At 40.7% G+C, this 22,897-nt stretch overlaps 2 protein-coding genes across 2 annotated transcripts in view; one reads left to right on the forward strand and one right to left on the reverse strand.

The window, feature by feature from the left end:
• Window positions 1-22,897, forward strand: part of SEC23A (SEC23 homolog A, COPII coat complex component) — a 563,646-nt gene that overhangs the window by 519,490 nt on the left and 21,259 nt on the right. The window lies entirely within an intron of this gene.
• Window positions 1-22,897, reverse strand: part of MIPOL1 (mirror-image polydactyly 1) — a 165,563-nt gene that overhangs the window by 26,417 nt on the left and 116,249 nt on the right. The window contains exon 11 of the mRNA XM_035109093.2: window positions 7,897-8,127. Coding sequence (XP_034964984.1) covers window positions 7,897-8,127 — 231 coding nt within the window. The remainder of the gene's footprint in view (window positions 1-7,896; window positions 8,128-22,897) is intronic.

Consider the following 22,897-nt stretch of genomic DNA (forward strand, 5'->3'; position numbering starts at 1 on the left):
TCCCATTCCCATGGTTAGAACTGCATCCAAAGGACTTGTGTCCCAGACTGTAAGATTCCAACCCCATATCAACACATTCTTCCATGCCAAAGCATGCCTTGAAAACTTGTGGAATTTCAGTTTACTGCCAAATTTACAATATCCTCACAAATTAAAATTAGTATGTACAGTTAATTAGTATAACTGCAATTTGAAAACAAACACTTATAAAAGCAGGAGCTGCGTAAAACTAGCAAAACCCAGCATGAAACCATGCAGCAGCATAAAATCAATACAATGGCAGCAAGACCAACAAGGATAAATAAACAAAAAACTATAATAATTAAACACGTGGCATTAAAAACATGGGAGAACAGAAGGGACTTCCCCCGGTGCTGGAAAATCTGAAGGTGCCATGAGAGCCTCTCTTATCTATAAAGTATTATCTATAGCAGGTGCAAACTTTTACTGACTGAAACGAATTCAAAAGCTCCATTCATATTAATGGATTAAAATAGCTCCCAATCACCACCAGAGAGGAGATTCCAGTATTCAACTGCTGCTTTATCTGGTTCACAGGTGTACCGTGCATTTATATGCTGGATCCTCATATATAAGCAGGGCTATAGTGAATTGGGAGCATCACAAAAGCTATGAGATTGAGAAGCCCAGGGTTCTCATTGAAGTGGTCTACCTATTTTAGTAGGTAAAGACCTGCTTCTGATGCTACAGCCACACACACATCCTGGCCATGGTGATCTAGCAACCTCAAGGTTGGACTCCTGTAATGCTTCATCACTGACGCTGCTACAGAATGCAGCTAGGATAATAGCTGGGGTTGAATGTTGCAACCTATCTTATTGTGCTTCAAGAGCTACGCTGGCGACCAACCTTATGATTAGGTGTCTACTTCAGGAAACTGATTTTGGATGTCATGAAAGGGCAGGAAAATGTTAGTTATTTACTTCGTTATGGTTACATTTTCACTGCCAGGAAAGGTAGGGGTGCTTCTGGAGCCAACATAATTTGACTGACCTATGCACCTTGGTCCTCAGAAAGGCTTTTCTGATAACTCAGGGACAAAAACCACTTCAAAAATCATGTACTGAAGGGTCGTAGACAAACCAGATGGGCGCCACAGTTCAAGGATACTGACAAGCTGGAACGTGTCCAGAAGAGGGCAACCAAAATGGTCAAAGGCCTGGAAATGATGCCTTATGAGGAATGGCTTAGGGAGCTGGGTATGTTTAGCCTGGAGAAGAGAAGGTTAAGGGGTGATATGATAGCCATGTTCAAATATATAAAAGGATGTCATATAGAGGAGGGAGAAAGGTTGTTTTCTGCTGCTCCAGAGAAGCGGACACGGAGCAATGGATTCAAACTACAAGAAAGAAGATTCCACCTAAACATTAGGAAGAGCATCCTGACAGTAAGAGCTGTTTGGCAGTGGAATTTGCTGCCAAGGAGTGTGGTGGAGTCTCCTCCTTTGGAGGTCTTTAAGCAGAGGCTTGACAGGCACATGTCAAGAATGCTTTGATGGTGTTTCCTGCTTGGCAGGGGGTTGGACTGGATGGCCCTTGTGGTCTCTTCCAACTCTATGATTCTATGATATAAATCCAGGTTGACGATGTATTTTCTCTAACAGAGAGGTGAGCAACTTAACAAGTATTCAAACTATAAAATGACTAAATATTATGAGGACTGAATCACATTATCACTCATGCTGGCTGCTTTCTCCTTCAGCCCTTGGTGGATTCCCTGCTTGAGATGAGAATGTTTGTAACATGAGCATTCTCTGTAACTTTGCATGCTGCTGCAAGCCATCTCTCTTTTGTGTTGGGTGTTGAAAATACTTGCAAATGTTTAGATCACATGGTTTTCTTTCCATTAACATGGAGAGCAGCCATGACAAGAGTAGCAGCTAGGAGAAGCCCAGATGTTGCGTGACTCAGCCCTGATACCCCTTGGGGTTCTGAAAAATGATTAAGTTCATTTATGATGTTAGCTGCCTTTGCATTGAAGAGGAAAGATGGGGTATAAATATTTTAGAAAGATCTGTAGCAATGTTTGCTAACCTTCTGGCTATCACAGTATATTATGAAACATTCCAATATATAAATAATAATTTCACTATTTCTTCCAAAGATTATCAAGGCACTATCATAGGGTTGGCACCTAATAAAAACGACGTCATGCCACATGCATGTTATATTCTTAAGAAAACTTCAAGCCATAACTATTAATAGACAGATGTGATGGAAAACTAAGGGTATTAGAAATCAGTTGGGTTGCATTGATTTTCATTATTTCTTATGCAAAGCATACACTTTGCATTTTTTTAAAAAAAAAATTGAGTAGGAATACCTGGTTTCCCATTACAAATGATAACTACTATCTCCTTGGGAAATGGGGATGGAGAAGGACAAAATTAGCGTGGTAGGAAGTCTTTCAGTACAGGGAGAATTCAGTTCCTTTTAAAAATGCAGAATATTTTATTATCTCTCTCTCTCTCTCTTTCATTAATAAAGGCTAAGAAAAGTAGTTCTGGCCTAATTGAAAAATACTCATTTGTATGAAGCCGTTGAGGTTACAAAGAAACTGCAAATTCTTAGCCTGGTTTTCCTGCTGATGAGCAAGAACCGTCTGTGTGGCTCTCCCAGAGGTGTCAGTGGAATCTTAGCTCAAAGTAAACACACTTTCCACAAACTCAGCTGCTTAATCTGTTTGCAGGTTGAATTATAAGATTGGGTGGATGCTGGGAAGATGCAGTAAGCATTTCCACAGTTTCTCGATAAAAAGGGCATGCTGCTGTTGTCAAAAGATTTTGTCCAGCTGTTTAATTTTGCTACAGGCTCAGAAGGCTGATTTTAGCATTAACTAACCCGGCAGACAGTTTTTCCCTGAGTAGTTAAGCATGTCAAATTGAATTAATTCATTTCATAAAAGCTCATGTTAGAGTTAGCATGGCTCAGGTTATATCTGCAGGTCCATTACAGCACTCCTGGTTTTGGGAGGATTAGAGCAAAGCTAGAAAATTTTCTCTGAGATAATCCTGACCTATACTCTATTGCAACAGCAAATTATTTTAACACAAACTCTAAAGAACAGAAGTGAGATACTTATATAAGCTAGTTGCTCAAGTTATCTGCCCAGATTCACAGCTAAGTGGATGGAACTTTTCAAAATATTTTGCCGTCTTACATGCAGCAATTTCGCTACTTTGCTTTCCAGAAAATGATTCCCCAATTAAGTGAAAATCTAAGACAGGCAAATCATGGCTTTAACCAAATTACCCTGGTACAAAGAGAATTGTATGAGGTCTAGCTATGCTTTGTGGCAGCCAACCTGGTCTAGTCTATGGAGAGAATAAAGTCCTTTTCAGGTGTTTGGGGTTATTCTTGTGTTATTCTAAAAGGGAGGGGGGAAGGAAGGGGCGTGGAAGCTCTGCCTCCGATGTCCCCGAGTATGGTGTCATAGAATCATAGAATCATAGAGTTGGAAGAGACCACAAGGGCCATCCAGTCCATCCCCCTGCCAAGCAGGAAACACCATCAAAGCATTCTTGACATGTGCCTGTCAAGCCTCTGCTTAAAGACCTCCAAAGAAGGAGACTCCACCACACTCCTTGGTAGCAAATTCCACTGCCAAACAGCTCTTACTGTCAGGAAGTTCTTCCTAATGTTTAGGTGGAATCTTCTTTCCTGAAGTTTGAATCCATTGCTCCATGTCCGCTTCTCTGGAGCAGCAGAAAACAATATTTCTCCCTCCTCTATACGACATCCTTTTACATATTTGAACATGGCTATCATATCAGCCCTTAACCTTCTCTTCTCCAGGCTAAACATACCCAGCTCCCTAAGCCGTTCCTCATAAGGCATCGTTTCCAGGCCTTTGACCATTTTGGTTGCTCTCTTCTGGACACGTTCCAGCTTGTCAGTATCCTTCTTGAACTGTGGTGCCCAGAACTGGACACAGTACTCCAGGTGAGGCCTGACCAGAGCAGAATACAGTGGTACTATTACTTCCCTTGATCTAGATGCTATACTCCTATTGATGTTGGCTTCACTTCAGAGTTCCTACTGATAAACTTTGAGAAGGAAAATGGAACATGCTTAGAATTCTCCTCCTGATCAGGATCACAGGGAAGATTCTATGCAGATCCAGCTAAATGCACTTGGAATATATTTCCTCTCAATATGGATGAGGTCTGAAGGGGAGGCAGCATGTGTGAGGATGAACCTCACACCAGTGCTTTAAAACAGGGCCAAAAATGGACTGGGAACGCTGAAGCTGGTAACAATTGGATGGAAAAGTGCAGTCCGGGTTAATATTCTTGCAGCTGTATTTAAAAGTGTACAGAAAGAACATTCCAAACCAAGGTTCCAAACCGAGGCGCACTTGCTAGGAAGAAAGGAGAGGGCCTCACATCTATGAAAATGTGCACATGATTGCACTGCATGAAACATAGCAGTTTAAGTGACCCGAGGAAACTGTTTCACAACAGCTGCTTGAAATAATTGAAAAATAAATAATATCACAATGCAACATGAATTCACAAAAAAAGGTCTTTGTTTTCGGTGTTCCAAAATGAGCCAATATTCAGCTGACTATCACTGGGAATTAAGCGATATCTAAATGACTGTCATGGCATAATTGTATCATTATATAATAGCATTTTTGTCAGCTCAGTCTGTGCAACAGGAGAGATATGTGATGTTTGACCCCTTGGTTGCTATACTAAGAAGAAAATTGCTGCCTTTACAGGTTTGGCAGCTGACAGTCTGTCTCTTAAGGTGGGGCCAAGTGGTAAGCAAGAATTTGCTGGTAATAATTGCAGCTTCTCTTTGGTGTAACAGGAACATGAGATGCTGCTCTGGAGTTCAACTTACCGGTAGCTGCTCCAGGATATGTGTCAAAACCTACAATGTGCGAAACAGTCCAGTTCTTACACAGAATTATTGTGTAACTTTTCAGTTAATTGTGTATTTCCTTCCTAACAAACTGCTGTTTGAAACAAAGATCTGGGGAGTAGATGTTGCTCTTTCATTGGCAGGGAATCAAACAATGGGTTTCCAAGAGGAGTTCTAGACCTCAGGAGCAGAATGGTTTCTTGGTACAGTGACTCTCACAAAACATGACTGCAGGGGCCTTGCCGGTTGCCAGGATTCCTTGGGGGGGGGGGGAGCAGGAATTCTTGGTGGCTGCACAATGAGGATCACAGCACAGCAATGCATATACTTAGGGAGAGCTCCTTTCCCCTCTGGAAGGTGCTGGGGAAGACGGCACGCAACAGATATGCCCAGTAGAAAACTGGGAGTGCAAGGGTTCATTGGTTATTTAAAAAAATATTCATGCCACCCTTTATTCTGTTTAGAAACACAACCATTTATCACAACTTAGATGCAGTAAAACAGACAAAACACATAATAATTACACAGCAGCATAAGATCAGTTTTGTTTACACTGATTGTCAGTGGCTGTCCAGGATTTCAGGACCAAGACTCTCCCAGCCCTACCTGGAGATGCCAAGGATTGAACCTGGGACCCTTTTGCACCCCAAACAGATGCTCTACGTCACAGAGCTACAGCAAATGAAAACAGGCACAAATTAAAAATGACTGGGTGGATAAAACTATTTCAGCTTGGCAACAAAAGGATCATAATGCGACTGCCAGGTGGGTCTCTCTGTAGGGAGGGTCACCCCAGAGTCGGCAGAGGGTTGCAGAGAAAGCCCCTTGTCATGACACCTGACAAATGGCTCCTGAAAAAGGGTCACAGCAGGTTAATGCACAAGCAGGTTGATAAGGGAAGACGTAGTTCTTCAGTTATCTGGGTGCCAAGTCATTTAGGGCTCTAAAGGCATGTACCAGTCCAGCACTTTAAATTGGGCCTGGAAGCCAATAGGTAGTAGAGCTCATTTTAAACTGGTGCATTATGCCTAAATCTTTGGCAAGAAAACTACTGCCAACTATTGAGTTTCGCACAATGTCAGGCATTTTTCAGACAGATCAAAATTAGGGCTGCCATATGTACAATTTTTCTCGGGATTTCAAAGGTGGAAATGACGTCCAGGGGGGATTTTAGGCAGGCAGTGGTTTGTCCTGGATCTTAGGCAAATCAATCAAAATTTTATAGGCTTTTTTGCTTTTTTTGGGAAAAGCTCAACAACTTTTGGGGTGTCCTGGTTTTTACTTTTTGAAATATGGCAGCCCTAGCAAAATTGAAAACATTGATGTCCTTTCCCCCTTTCTTTTGCAAACTTTCCCCATGATACGTAACAGAAAAGAAATATGCTGAACATGTGCTCAAGGACTGTGATTGATTTGATCTGTACTGCAAAGTAGCCAAGAAAAACCTGGCCTTTTAAAATTTGGATATTCCGGTAAACTGATTTGGGCATGAACTTTTTTCAGAGGGAAAGCACACATCTGAGCTTAAAGAAGTATTAACAAACAGCCAGATCTACTCAACTTTAACCTTCCATGAAGAGAAAAAAAGGTGCATTCACTGATTTTCATTTCTTCTGGGCCCATGGAAGCTGGCAACTACATGGCAGAACAACATGAGATATGCTGTGCCTGGAAGCTGCTGGAAAGCATGAGCCTTTTCCACCATTAATCATCATGCTTCACCTGGCCTGCCTCTAGACGTGTGCAGGACATGAGAAATGTGCCATTCTCTCTAAACTGGTACTGTGTAAGATTGAGAAGGGAACGCTGTGCGACCAGCAGAAAAAGCAATGCAAAGAGGTATGCATGAAGGGTGGCGGAGCCAAGCAATGGGGACATGGCAAACAGCAAAGTGCATTTCTATTCTCCCTCTCATTGTATGAAGAGAAGAATAACTGAATAGGGCCAGCATGTTACAGTCAAATATATGAACTACCTAAATGGGAAACTGAAATGTTCCAGGCATTTCAGCAGCATACACAAAGTTGCTTCAAATGTTACAGGGCTGGATCCAGACTTTGCTCCTCTAAGCAGAAACATCGCTTGAATGCAGTTCTGCTCATGGGATGTTCCTTGTGTGTTTGTGTGTGGTATTTTTTTTATAGGGAGGGGGCAGATTGTGACTCCCCATGCAACCCCTGACACTGTTCTGGAGGGCTGGGCAATCCTACAACACTGGGAAATGGTGCTGAGAGCTGCATGGGTTGGGAGGAACTGGTAAAAGTCACCTCCCCCCCCATCTTCTCTACTGGTAGGATGCCTTTTGTGAAGAAAAAGATGTCTGCAAAAACGGAAGGACACTTTCTGTCTATCCAGTCTGGATCCAACTGACATGTGCATATAGACATGAGTCTGTAACAGGTGGAGCAAGCATGATCCTGTGGCCCTCTAGTTGCTGTTGGACTATAATTCCATCACCCCTGATCACTGGCCATATTGACTGGGGCTGATGGGAACTGGAGTCCAACAACATCTGGATCAGGCATCCCCAAACTGCGGCCCTTCAGATGTTTTGGCCTACAACTCCCATGATCCCTAGCTAACAGGACCAGTGGTCGGGGAAGATGGGAATTGTAGTCCAAAACATCTGGAGGGCCAAAGTTTGGGGATGCCTGACCTGGATAGTCACAAGTTCCCCACCTCTGTTATAGAAGATAAATAAATACACAAGAATCCTATCTCTTTTGCAGATGTTACTGTAGCCTTATTAGCCTTATTAGCTGATAAGGGTCCTCTCTCCACATTACAAGTGTTAAGCCGACAAATAAAAACCCTATGGTTTTGTTGCTGGAGATAACAATAAACAGCTCTGCTATTAAGTCTGAATAAATATTCAGATAAGAATTGGCCCACTAACTTTAATAGGGATTTCTGTCTGTCTTCTAACTTCAGTCTCTTTGTGTCACAGGAAGAGGGGCCCATTTAGTTGACAAACACCATTTTCCAAAAAGAAAGACAATGTACTTACTTTTGAAGTTTCTCACTGGCCTCCTGTGAAGCCTCTAAAGCTTGCTGAAACTTCAATTCCGCATTTGCTCTCTCTTCTGCCGCTTGCTGAAGATGGGCCGTCAGCTCCTCATTTTGAAGCAGCAGCATCGACACAACATCCTCTCTGTTTTTCAGAGCTTTCTCATAAGTTATGAGAGTGGCGTTGAACTGATCCTTCAGGTTCACTTCTTGAGACAAAGACTGGTGTAAACTGCAAAAACAAAAAGGTAGGTCTTTTCAGGTTGGTCAGCACAGGTTTGGCATTCAAAAAGAGGACTTCAAAAAGATGGTACAAATATGCCATGGCCAAAATATTTCAACGTAGAATTCAAATAGCAAGCCAAGAAGATCTGAAGCATTCGTGCTAATGGTTCCACAATACATTAAAAATAAACACAAAACTAAATCAACGTTTTCATAATGATGCACGCATCGGTGGTGCCTCGCTTAACGAATGCCCTGCTTAACGAAATTTCCGCTTAACGAAAGGATTTTTAATTCAATTAATGCGTTCCTATGGGCAAAAAAAATTTCAAAAAAATTCAATGCATTCCTATGGGATTCGCTAGACGAATTTTTCGCTATAAGAAAAGACCCATGGAATGAATTAAATTCGTCTAGCGAGGCACCACTGTATACAGACCACTTGCCTCTCGGCAGTACTATGAAGTAGAGGGAAGTGCTATGGCTTATTCTCATGAAACAAATAAAAAACCCAGGATTAATTGCACAAATATACTAACGCACTATTGACCAGCAGCATAACATTTTGTTACAGCCAGAAGCTGAAACAGAGGAAGTGTGAATAATTTGCACTTTCCTTTCCTTTTCGTTTTGGGATCTTGCATATCCCCCATGTCAAGATACATTAACAGCTTGGGGAACGGATCCATCGAGACAATCCCATTAGCACAAATACTTCCGCTTGTGTGATGGAACCTACCCTGCTCCTCTCTCCACACGACCCTCCAATTTGGGGATATGTGGGGGGTGGAGAGAGGGGGGAAGTTCCACGACAGAAGTGGAAGCCCTTGGGCTAACGTTACAACTCGGTTGGACACAACCCTATATATATCTTTATTTCTGCATAAGTGTCTGAGAAGCACCAGTACGGCTCATACCTCCTCTGTTGCCACTGCTAGGGATCATCCAAAGCCAGCTAGGACTTGAGACTTAATGAGTGCAACAACTTCTGGAGCATCATAGGTTCCCCACCTGCACTGCAGAACTTGGTGGGCAGGCGGGGGAAGAAGTTAAAGATACTGAGCTCACTACAATCAGTGCACTTATCAACACTGAGCTGCCAAGCTCAGCTTGGCACAGCTTTCAGCTTGGTGCCCAGGGGGAGCACTCTGCTTGCCCACATCTAAGGCTGGCTTTGGGTGGGGCAAAATCCAGGTCTTTTAGAATCAGATCATCTGATTGGTTAGTGCCTTTGAAGACCCCCATGGGTGGCAGTTAGTGGCTGTTAAGAGCAATTAAAATGTGCTACCAAGGTGGCACTGTGGTTAAACCACTGAGCCTAGGGCTTGCTGATCAGAAGGTCGGCGGTTCGAATCCCTGTGACGGGGTGAGCTTCCGTTGCTTGGTCCCAGCTCCTGCCAACCTAGCAGTTCGAAAGCACGTAAAAGTGCAAGTAGATAAATAGGAACCGCTACAGCGGGAAGGTAAACGGCGTTTCCATGTGCTGCTCTGGTTCCAGAAGCGGCTTTGTCATGCTGGCCACATGACCTGGAAGCTATACGCCGGCTCCCTCGGCCAATAATGCGAGATGAGCGCGCAACCCCAGAGTCGGTCATGACTGGACCTAATGGTCAGGGGTCCCTTTACCTTTACCTTACCAAGGCTGCAATTCTAAGTCCCACTGAACTATATTGAACTTGCTTCTCAGTAAACAAGCATAGGCGCACACTGTTGGAAAGTGATGAAACATGCTTGGTATGCACTATTTATCCCAGTTTTGCCTCATTATTACTACCACCAATTCCACAGTGTGGCATTTTTGCAGTTAACCTATGTTTTCCCACATTAGCAACCCAGTGAGGTAGACTAGGCTGAGAAACAGTGACTTACCCAAGGTTACCACCAATAATCAATGAATGAGTGGATATCTTACATAAATTATTTTTGTTTAAAATAAATATGTAATCTGAGCCGCTTTTTAAAAATCCTTGCCCTGTATTGCTTTTGCAGGGAAGCATTCTGCCCACCGTGTGCATATTTGTTTTCTTGCAAACAACGGGTTGGATAGATTGGATGTCACACATTTGAACCATCATGGAAATAAGAAATGAGGCATAAATTGTGTTTTCCTATTTTGAGATTTGAAAAGTAAGCACTGAATAACAAACAGAACTCTGTGTCAAGAGCGTTGGCACTCCCCTTTCCTTTCTGCAGAAAACACGACCGCATTGCCAGATCATATAGAAATTAAAACCCTCTGCGCATGCATAAGTAAAATATGGCTGATTTAATAGGAATCTAAAAGTTAAAGGTCAGAGTATCGGTATGTCATTACACCTACCACCTGAGGTTGTTTGAAAATGGTGCGAGGTACCTATTCAATTAAATAAGGACATTCTGAAACTATAAATAATGTATAAAGAAATACGAAAAATCCACAGAGCAGAGAGTCTAAAATAAATAAATAAAAACCACTGGAAGAGTAGCAGATAAAATATATTGACTTGCATTTCACACACACACACCCCAAAAAAGAGAGACGGGGGAAAAATTAAATATTCAAGCATTTCAAAGGAAAATGTAAAGCTGTAAGCTGAAGACATCACTATCTTCATAAAGAGAAGCCTAGAATTCAGTTCTTTATCTTAAATTTATTTTCTGCCCTTGACCTGCAGGTCCCACGGCAGGTTACAATAATTAAAAATTAAAAAAGAGTTAAAACATGTCAATTAATTTATGTCCAAATAAAGATGCATAGGATTGGACTGAACCAAAGGATTCAAGTTACAAGAAAGGAGATTCTGACTAAACACCAGGAAGAACTTTCTGACAATAAGAGCTGTTTGACAGTGGAATGGACTCCCTTGGGAGGTGAAGGGCTCTCCTTCCTTGGAGGATTTGAAGCAGATTTTGGATGGCCAGCTGTCATGGATGCTTTAGCGGTGATTCCTGATTTGCAGGAGGTTGGATTAGATGAAGCTTGCAGAACATCAGAGAGCTCGAAGGCCTCTGGCTTATGTTTACTGTACATGAAGAAACATGAAAAGATCATGTTTGAGTTTGCCTCTTCTGTACCCATTCAAATCAATGGACTTCAGTTAGTCACAAAAAGCCCAAACAAAACAAGAAGAGTCAGTGTGGTGCAGTGGTTAGAGTGTTGGACCAGGAGCAACAGGGTTCAAATCCTCACTCGGCCAAAAAGCTCACTGGATATTCCTGCATCAACCACTGCCTCTCAGCTGAACCTACCTCACAGGGTTGGGGGGATTAAATAAGGGGAAGAACCGTGTTCACCACCTTGGGCTCCTTGGAGAAAAAGGTGGACTATAAACGTAATAAACAAACAAAATAATGTTCCTTGATTTCAGTGGATCTACTTTAAATATGACTTAGTGAGATACAACAAAATCCAGATAAAAAGAAAATTAAGAAGAGGAGGGAGAGAATTCTTAGGGGGTTTGAAGGCTGAAGCAGCTTCAGGAGGCAAGGGAGGGCCGCATCAAATGAAGTCAGGGGCCACCTGAACCACCCAGGTTACAGGATGCTCATCTCTATCTACCCTGACTTGCGACAGGCATAGAAGTCTTTCCTAGTCCTACCTAGAGATGCCAGGAAATGATATTGGGATAATCCAAAGGCAAAGTGTGCGCTCTAGGTAAAGGACCCCTGGATGGTTAAGTCCAGTCAAAGGCGACTATGGGGTTGCGATACTCATCTCGTTTTCAGGCTGAGGGAGTTGGCGTTTGCCCACAGACAGCTTTCCAGGGTCATGTGGCCAGCATGACTAAACTGCTTCTGGTGCAACGGGACACCGTTACGGAAACCAGAGCGCACGGAAATGCCGTTTACCTTCCCGCTGGAGCGGTACCTATTTATCTACTTGCACTTTGACATGCTTTCAAACTACTAGGTAGGCAGAAGCAGGGATTAGAGCAATGAGAGCTCACCCTGTCACGGGGATTCGAACCGCCGACCTTCCGATCGGCAAGCCCAAGAGGCTCAGTGGTTTAGACCTCAGCACCACCCACGTCCTCCTAAATGCACTCTACTGCTGTACTGTAGCCATTCTTCATGGGGAATAAATCCCCCTGACACAATCAGACATAAATATAAGTAAACATGCACAAAATTTTGCCGCATGACAAATTCAAAAGGCCAATTTGCCATGAAGAGTAGAATTGAAGACAAAGTAACGATCCTAATTTCATGCAGAATGCCAAAACCCCCAGCAAAAAAGCAATCTGCTTCAAAACATTCTGACAGCATGATGTCACCTTAATATATCTTTTGTGGGGTTTTTTTTTAAAGACACTTGAAGGAGTAACTCCACATTTTCAGGGAAGTGAAGAATTATGCAAAGTGGTCATTCAGTTAAAAGTGACACTTTTCTGGACTTCCGGGTTTGACCGCCACCGAGACGGCAGCGCTCCGCGCGAGCTCCGCGTTGTGAGCGATTGCTGGAGAGGCTATTTGGGGGTAGCGAGGGCTGCGCAACCCCAAGAAAGGTTGTGGGGGTGACCCACCACTGAAATTTTCCGGCGGCGTTGGACAGGACTCTCAGCATTCTCTAGTCGAAGGCAAGAGAGCAGAGAGACCTAGACGCAAGCGGAAGAAAACATCTCCCAGCAAGAAGCCCCAGAGCCTGGAACGGCGTGAGAGCGGTAAAACTTTTTTAAAAATATCCAACCCCAGAAAAATAATCCGGTACTCTTAAATAAGGACATTAGGTAAAAACTGGGACTATATAAAGAAATCTGATTAAAAAACTAGCAGAGGGAGTACCCGAGTAAAAAATTAACAAAGAGAAGGCGACGGGGTACCGGAAAAATTAAAGAGACTTAACCATAATCGGGAGAACGTGGGAAAGACAAGAAAGTCGTATCCTGTGTAAATGAAATAAACACTTAGTGCTAAAAGGTTCAATATTAAGAAGGACTATTGAAAGAGACCCTGCGAAAGAGATATCCACAGCGCGGTTGGAGTGGAGGAGGAGGGGGAAAGAGTAAGAGGAGTGACTCGCATAAAACCCTTTGAAAGAAACCGATAAAGAAAGCGCGGTGGGAGTTTGGAAAGGAAATTTTGCATACCTTAAGGCAGAGACCAGTGAAAATGGAGTTTTAAACCCAAATCCTAAAGGACAGGAACGATACCTGAAACAAGATGGAGCGGCGTGAGGTGGAATAGGGCGGGGACAATTGAGTGAAGAGGAAACAACTGGTTGAAAAAGACAAAGAGAGGACTAACGAACTGAAAGAGGGGCCAAGAGAGAACAGCGACGCCGGAGGTTACAAGCAAACCATCCAGAGTAAGAGCTGAGAGAGGGAGAGACGCGAAGCCAGAAAAAGAAAGGGAACAGCGACACCAGTGGCCAAGGTTGGAGCTACAAGGGAAAGTACGGGAAATGACAGGAAAGAAGCTGAATCAGGGTACCTTATTTGGCCAGCAAGCAAGAAGGAACTCTGTAGCAGAAGGAGAGATGGAATTGAAGGAACTGATTCTAAGTCTAAAGGGGGATATTATGGGTTTGAGAAAGGACTTTGGAGAGTTGAAAACAGAGGTAAATGATAAAATGAAGGGGTTGGATGAAAAATTAGACAACATGAATGGGAAAGTAGAAGAAAACTCAAAGTCAATAATGGAGTTAAAAACGCAGATTAAGGAGATAGATGAGGAAAGTAAAGAATCAGCAAAGATAGTACAGGAAAATAAAGAGAAGCTACAGCAGATGGAGGAATTGGTTAAAAAGGCATTTAAGGAAGTTAGAGAGTGTAAAAAGGAATGTGAAAAGGTTATGAAAGAGAGAGATGAGTACAAGATAAGGCAAGAGGCTACCTGGGATGTGATGGCTATGCTACAGATGCAGGCCAAGGAGAAGACACTCAGATTGAGGGGGGTCCCAGAAAAACCGGATGAGAATTTACTGTTTACAATAACGGAAGGAATAGCGAGATGGCTGCAGGTAGAAGAAGAGAGGGTAATGGAGGAAATAGAGTCGCTATATAGAGTTAATTCAAAAAAAGCCAAAGAGAATAACTGGCCCGGAGACTGTTTGATTACGTTTTATACAAACAGGCTGAGAAATAAGATGCTTCAAAAGAGAAGGGGAGACAGGTTAAAGATTGAAGGGGAAAACATAGTTGTGTTGAAAGAGGTGCCACCACGCCTGTTGAAAAAAAGAGACAAATACCAGTTTCTGACAAAAGTGTTAAAAGCAAACTCTATACATTTTAAATGGGAATATCCACAGGGGCTCACCTTTACTTATAAGGGGAGGAAGAGAAGGTTCGAAACACCTGAGGCTGCAGACATCTTCTATAGGAGGTATAGATCACAATTAGGAGGAGACAAGAATCAAATAGAGAAGGAAGCTAACCCAGAGGATTCACAAGAGGACTCCAACAATGACAGTGATCAGGAAAGCTAAGAGCCTTCCTCACCCCTAAAGAATGAATGAACATACTTTTGGGGGGGAGGGAGAGGGAAGAAAGGAAGGGAAACCCCCTCCGTCCCTCTACCCCCTCTTATACATTCCCCCTTTTTTTTGTTTTCTTTTTACACAAATACATATTTTTGTTGAAGGTATCGTGTTCTGAAATAATTAAATAAATAAATAAAATGACTCTTAAAATAACCACATGGAATGTGAATGGTCTAAATGAAAAAAAGAAAAGAAATAGAATAAGACATGTATTATTAAAACAAAAATTAGACGTCATCTGTTTGCAAGAAACCCATATTAAAAAAGATCATGAACGATTATTGATAGATCCAAAACTAGGAGTAGAATTTATAGCAGCCGATGAAAAAAAAAAGAGAGGTGTGGCGATGTACGCAAAAGCAGGTCTGGAGCCGGAACTACTATACACCGACAAAGAAGGTAGGATGGTAATGATAAAGATAAAATATTTGGGAGAAATAATATATATAATGGGGATATACGCACCAAACAACAAAAAATCAGAGTTCTTTAAAAGTTGAAACTATAATGATGGAATATGTTGATGGGAAAACAATCCTACTAGGAGATTTGAACGGAGTATGTGATCCAAATAAAGATAGAACTGGGAAGGGGAGAGAAAAATTAAAAGGGAAGTTGCCTCAAACTTTCTTTAATTTAGTAAAAAATATAGATATGAAAGACGCCTGGAGATTTAAGAATGAAATAGAAGAAGAATATACGTATTTCTCAGACTCTAAAAATATGGCAAGTAGAATCGATGCCATTTGGATGTCAACAGAAATGTTAGGTAGAATACAGGAAGTTAAAATACAACCGAGAACACTTTCAGATCATAACTCCATTCTCCTACATTTAAGAGCAGAATGGAAGATAGGAATGAGAAGATGGAGACTAAATGAAACATTGTTATATGATGAACAAGTTGTAGAAGGAGCAAAAGAAACACTGAGAGAATTTTTTGAGCTAAACAACAAAGAAGAAACAGATAATAAGATCATATGGGACACTAGTAAAGCGGTGATTAGGGGATATTTTATTAAGCAAAATGCAATATTGAAAAATAAATGAGAGAAGGAAAAGAATAAAATACTGGAAGAACTAGAGAAAAAGGAGAAAGAACTGAATAAACACCCCAACAATGGGAAATTAAAGAAAGAAATCGGCTTACTAAAAACAGAATATAAAATTAAGATAGAACAAGAAATGGAATGGAGACTCAGAGCATGGAGACAGAATAGGTTCGAGTTCGCAAATAAACCTAGTAAATACCTAGCATGGCAGATAAAGAAGAGGAGAAATGAGAAAATGATAAACAGACTAAGAGAGGGAGGAAAAGTGATAGATAATCCCCAGATGATAATGAAGAGATTTGTAAAATACTATGGGGACTTATATAAGAAAAATGAGGAAAAGAAGGAGGAAATAAACAATTACTTAGAGAAACATCAGTTGAAAATAAACATAGAGGAAAATGCTAAGGAAATAGAGAGACCAATCACAATACAGGAGATAAAAGAAGTAATGAGAAAAAGTAAAGTAGGGAAATCTCCAGGCCCAGACGGGCTTCCCGTTGAATATTATAAGAAATTGGAAAACATACTCCTGAATCCGTTAAAAGATATAATGAATCAAACTTTAGAAAAAGGTAGAATCCCCGAATCGTGGAAAGAAGCGTATATCACACTCCTTCCCAAAGGAGAAGAAGATCTAGAATCAATGGCAAATTATAGGCCTATATCCCTATTGAATAACGATTACAAGATATTTGCAGGAGTAATAGCACAAAGACTGAAGAATATACTAAAAAGCATAATTCACCCAGACCAGACAGGATTCCTCCCAGGGAGGCAGATATTCAATAACACCAGGAATATAATTGACATACTGGAGTATTTGGAATTTAAAATAGATAAAGAAGCAGCTCTGTTAATGTTAGACGCGGAAAAGGCGTTTGACAACGTCTCCTGGGGCTTCCTCAAAAAACAACTAAGTGTAATTGGGTTACAAGAAAAGATGCAGAGAGCAATAGGAGCAATATATCAACAACAAAAAGCGAGACTGATAATAAATGGAGGGGTGACTAATAGTTTTCTGATAGAAAAAGGGACCAGACAAGGATGTCCTCTATCCCCCCTGCTATATATCTTGGTGCTAGAGGTCTTATTAAATAGAATTCGGACTGAGAATAAAATAAAAGGAATAACAGTGGGGAAGAGAGAATACAAAGTTCGCGCATTTGCGGATGATATAGTGGTGACGGCTCAAGATCCTAAGGAAAGTATACCATCAGTTATAGAAGTTATAAATGAATATGGGAAGGTGGCAGGATTGAAAATAAACTACAAAAAAACAACATTGCTAACAAAAAATATGGATAGTAAAGAAAGGGAAGAACTGAAACAGCGGACAGGTCTGGAGTTAAAAAAGAAAGTTAAATACTTAGGTATTTGGATATCAGCAAGGAGTATAAAGCTATATGAAGATAATTATAAAAAGTATGGAAGGGAATCAAGACAGAAATGGAGCAGTGGAACAAACTACACCTTTCCCTCTGGGGTAGAATCTCTGTCGTTAAAATGAACGTTCTCCCGAAATTGATGTACCTGTTTCAGGCGATACCAATTCTGGGAGGAATAAAGTGCTTTGCTGAGTGGAAAAAAGACCTAACAAAGTTTATATGGAATAATAAAAGACCAAGAATTAAATATCAACTATTAACAGACAGAAGAGAGGGGGGGGTTTTCCCTTCCCAATCTAGAATTGTACCATGCAGCAGCTGGACTAGTTTGGATCAAAGAGTGGATAACTTTGGAAAAGCCGGAGATCCTGGACCTAGAGGGAGTAGGAAATAGATTTGGTTGGCACTCCTACCTGCTCCATGAAAAAGTCAAAAACCACAAGGGATTCTTAAATCATCTAATAAGAAAATCCTTGTATTTGATTTGGGCAAAATACAAGGGTATTCTGGAACCCAAGATTCCCTTGTGGGCGTCACCAATAAATGCTGTCACAGTTAAGAAATTGAATATGGAAGAAAAAGTTACCACCTACCATGAGATATTGGAAAATGTGCAAAATGAATTGAGATTAAAAAAATACGAAGAGATAAAGGAAAAATTTTCGACTTGGCTGCAATACTTTCAGGTGAATCAGAGGTTCTTAGAGGATAAAAAATTGGGAATCGCAAAGGAAAAGTCTAAATTTGAGAAGGAACTAATAGATAATGACAAAAAGCTTATTGCTCGAATGTACGACCTGTTATTAGAATGGGAGCTCAAGGAGGAGCAAACTAAACCATCTATGATTAAATGGGCCCAAGACCTGGGTTACAATGTCTATATGGAACAATGGGAAAGGCTGTGGCAGAAAGACTTGAATTTTACCGCCTGTTACAATCTGCGGGAGAATATTCTCAAAATGATGTACAGGTGGTATCAAACACCAGACAAAATATCAAGGATGTATAAAAATAAATCACCAATATGTTGGAGGTGCGAGAAGGAGATAGGGACCCAAATGCACATGTGGTGGAGATGCCCAGAAATAAATAAGTTTTGGAATAATATCTATGAAGAGTTAAAGAAAATGCTGAAGTGTAAGATCATAAAGAAACCAGAACTGTTTCTGTTGAATATAATACCAGAGGATATCAAAGATGCAAGTAGAATTTTACTTATGTATGGTATTGTAGCTGCGAGGGTCCTTATCGCTAGAAAATGGAAAATTAAAGACGTACCAAATATAACAGATTGGCAAATCTTAATGAAGGAGTATGCACAGCTTGCTAAAACCACTGGGAGAATTAGAGGTCAAACAAAGCAAAAAGTAAAAAAGGAGTGGAGGATTTTTGAAGACTATATAAATTCATCCAAATAACCAAATCCCGATAGCAGAACAGAATTGAACCATGTCGAAATTTTAAGGATAAGGAAATGTTGATAAGAACTTAAGTGTGAATTTAAATGGGTGTATATAATTTACACAGGATATGATTGGAAGAACGCTCTTTTTTATTTATTATTTATTTATTTATTTATTTATTTTTCTTTCCTTTTTCTTCCTATATAATCTCCCTATATAATTGTTTTTGTTTCAATTCCCTCCTCTTTCTTTCCCTTGTATTTTTATTTCCTTTACACTTGACATTCCTTTTTTCTTCTTTTTCTCTCAAATGTGGATTCCTTTATATGTAAAAGGGAGATGTACCAATTTCCTGTATGTGTTTTTGAAAATCTTTTGTGTTTCTGCAAATTTGTATGGCTTTTAACATTTGAAATAAATAAAAATTATTTAAAAAAAAAGTGACACTTTTCTGATAACAACAAATCCCACACTGCTGGAACACAACTTGGGCACTGGAATCACCTCAAAAGAAAGTCCAACTTAATGGCTGTGCTATATGCCGTTTACTTTTATTATCATCCCCAGGAAATAGGTTTACCCTGCTTTAAAATTTATACGGCTCAGCTTGCAAGCTGCTTTCTAAAAATTAGCTTGAAGGAAATAGTGATTCAGGAGACAGAGCGGAAATCAATTCCAATTCGATATTGATAGCTACCGTGGGATGTAAACTGTGTGTTCTTTCTAATTAAATGTAAACACGCTTGGTTCTAAAGTCCAGCAGTGATGACAACAGCCATTAGAATGGATTGCTTAAGCATTGATCAACCGATTTGTCTGAACCTTTTGTTCATATCATACGTATTCTTGAGCAATCTGCGGCAGGGTTTGTGTCAGTTCCAACTGACTTTAGTTTAGGTCATCTTCAGGGGAGAAAAAAAAACTTGACAGGAATGTTGAGTGCTCAGTAATGCCTAAAGTTATTCATTAACTATGTCCTTCTGATAGCTAATCAATACCATTGCATGGAGCCAAGCACGCTGCTCTGAACTGCCCTTCTCCCAAAAGCCAAGTCTTGGTAAATATTTAATGGTAGTAAAGGTGTTTTGGGTTGCTATCAAACTGATTATGTTAAAGAACTCTTAAAAGAAACTTTATCTTCCCCCTCACTGCAGAATTTGTTCAGCAATTCTATAGCCCTGGTGCAAAGTGGTTCGAGGAATGCATTTCAATGCATCTTTTGAATGGTGGATATTCACCTCTGGTGTGTAAGAAAATAGTTTTGTTATAAAAGAATCAAGAGATCTCTTTTAAAGGCCAGTATTTCCTTGGTAAAACACTATATAAAGGCAGGGGAAGGGAACCTAGTGCCTTTCAAATGTTGCTGGACTACAACTGCCATTATTCTTGACCATTGACCATGTTGTCTGAGACTGATGGGACCTGGAGTTCAACATCTGGGGGGTCACAGGTTCCTGAACCCTGTTAGAAAGCAACCCAACCCTCTTGTGCCCCTTTGCGAGAAGGAAAGGTTGTATTCCAGTTTCCCAATTCCATTCCTACTTTGCATATGATGCAAACTGTTTGCTAATTATGCAGTCAGCTTTATTAACTGTTTAACTGTCTATCAGCCGCTTCCTGTATGTTCCTGGCAAATATCTCAAAAACGTTGGGGAAGGATCAGAAGCAACTTTTTTTTTAAAATGTCCATTTGCTCATGCCAGGATTTGCTTACTCTTTTATTCGCTCACAATAGGAGCAGCTTAATGGGGACAGAGGTGTTGCAAACTGCCTGCTGCCTGCAATGCTGTTGCTCTAGCAATACATATTCTGCATCCACGCATATATCTTCAAATGCCATTTTGGAATCTTCGGCAAAAAACACACCACGGGTTTTGTGGTTGGAAGTATTCTTGAGATAACATTACAAGGGAAATGGAAGAAACCAACATCAAACTATTACAACAGGATTAAAAAAAACACAAAAAGTTGGTCCACGTTTAGAATTCCCCCCCCCCCAAGCACAGGAGCCAACTCCTGGGGGGGAGTCCTCGTGCAGGGCTTCTGTTGAAGGTGTTTATTAGCTCAATGTCATTCAATATCTGTAGGTCAGTTATGTGGTAGGTGAAGGAGTACTGTACTGGCTTTTCCTCTCTCCATTTAGGGTGTAGCCTTGAGTCTTTGGACAGCATCTCTCTCTACTGTATTTAGAATCTAATCCACATCATTCATGCTTTCTATACAGCTCCATCATGCCTTCTTGGAATCATCTCTGTTTAGCCTAAAGCACCCTATCTGTTCAAATCTGTTTCCTAAAGACGATCCTCTTACCATTTTAATTGCCCTTTCTGCAACTTTATCAGAGAAATCTGCGTAACTCAATACATTTCTGAATGCTTCTGAGGCAAAGTACATCTAAAGTTACACTAGCAAAAGTGCATCCCTATGGGCCTATGGAAGGGAAATGGGAGAAAGAGCGGGCAGAGTTTGGCCCATCCTCTGCGAACAGAGAGTTGTCTTGGCAAACTAAAACAATCCTTTTAAGAAGCTCCTATTGCCTATTGTAGTTTCTTGGTCTCAGTTGCTTGCTTCAATCATATTTAGTGTCCTAGAATGAAATAAATATTTCCAGAGAATAACAATGCAGTTATTTTTCTAAGTAGGTGTAGCTATTCTACCCGCCCCCCCCCCCCCCGCCCAACAAGGCCTAGTTCCATGTCTGGATTGAAAAGGTTCTTGGCAGAACCATTGAGGTAGGGAGGGATCAGGTGTTTCACCACCAAGTCTAAAAAAGGAGCGGGGGATACAACTGTGCATCATAATGGATGCAAGGCTATGCTGCTGATAGTACTGTATGGTTTTTTACACTAGCTCCATTCACTCTCTTTGTTAAATCACTCCTAAGATGTGCTTTCTAAAAATGTATTCTATAGGGACAATGGAGGGGTAAATAATCAGACACCCTATTAGATATTTTTTTAAGTCCCTAAATAATCATTTCACGGCGAGAACTGTGATTCCTCCGTTTAATCAAGAGTTAAAATATGCACAGTAATTCCTTATTTTCATAATATTCCTTTTGACAAAGATAACAGCCATGAAAACAGTTCCCACCTGGCCAAACCCGACATACAGGTTTCGTTGAGGAAAAAAGAAATGCATGACTTAATTATTGAAATGGATCTATTAGAACTGTCCCCCAATCCACCTTGCCTGCCCCACCTACAGATGAACTTTGAATGACCTGCTTTATGCAAAAAAGAATTGTAATAACTTGCACTAAAAGCTGCTTATAAAGCTCAGGCTGCCAGGAAGACAAAAGCAGGATTCAGAAATGCGTGTGATGCCCCTAGAGGAGAAACGTAGGGAAAAAAGTCACCTTTTATCAAGTTTACTTTCATATCGAGTAAATAGCTAAACTAATCTGAGCTGTGCTATAAGTTACTTCGTGCTAATTATGTTTGGTTTCATTAGTCCTTGATACTGTCTATTGTTTAAATTGCTTTCATTAAAACAGCAGATGGTATCAAGAGTAACACAGTGAAGGGACATTCCCCTACCCCAGCATTCCTTGAGTAAAAAGGGCAGTTTTATAACAAGGGCTCTTTCCACACACACCCAAATCAAATACCGTGTTTCTCATATTATAAGACATGTCTTATATTTATTTTTTCCTCAAAAAAACACACCATGGCTTATTTTCAAGGGATGTCTTATTTTTTTTTCTCCTCCTCCTGCCATGGCCGGCATTGCTGCTGCGCCTATCACTATGTCTTATTTTCGGGGTATGGCTTATATTCCTTGAATGCTTAAAAATCCTGCTATGGCTTATTTTATGGGTATGTCTTAAAATATGAGAAACAGGGTACTACTACCATGAAAGTGTTCTGAGATTATTATTATTATTATTTAAAATAAGAATTTTTAAATGACTTAAACTAAAGGATCGTTTTCATTGTGCTTTGGGAGGTTAACTCTGAAAACATCTCCTTATTTTAACCATCTCTTCTATTTTCAGGATTCTGAGGTATATATCGGTACTTACAGAACCAAAACAGCAACACCCATGAACAAGAGGAAGGTATCAGCAAAGTTGTGGAAAGCTGAATATTTAAAATAGAAAAAAATATTTAGGAGGGAAGAAAAAAATCTTAAGGGGGAAAACAGTCCTGTTGTATGCTCAATGGCCAATGATTTTTTTTTGGGGGGGGGCAGAAAATTGGGTAGCAAGGGGAATGGAGAATCCAGACAGACTGAAGCACTGAACAGGAGTATTCCACACTACAACATTTTGTTGCATGTCCCACTTGCAGGACTCTGCTCTGGTTTACACATGGCTGGACTTCGACTTAGATCTTCATTAATGTTGGCAGATTTGGCACTGCTCACTTCTAGACACGTAGGATTCCTTCCATCAATAAGGGTATAGCTGCAACGTCATGTGCCACATTTATATACAGATTTGCTGCCAAAGCACTCAAAAATGATATGAAAAGGG

This window comes from Zootoca vivipara, chromosome 1, assembly GCF_963506605.1.
Source record: "Zootoca vivipara chromosome 1, rZooViv1.1, whole genome shotgun sequence".
NCBI classification, from domain to species: Eukaryota; Metazoa; Chordata; class Lepidosauria; order Squamata; family Lacertidae; genus Zootoca; species Zootoca vivipara.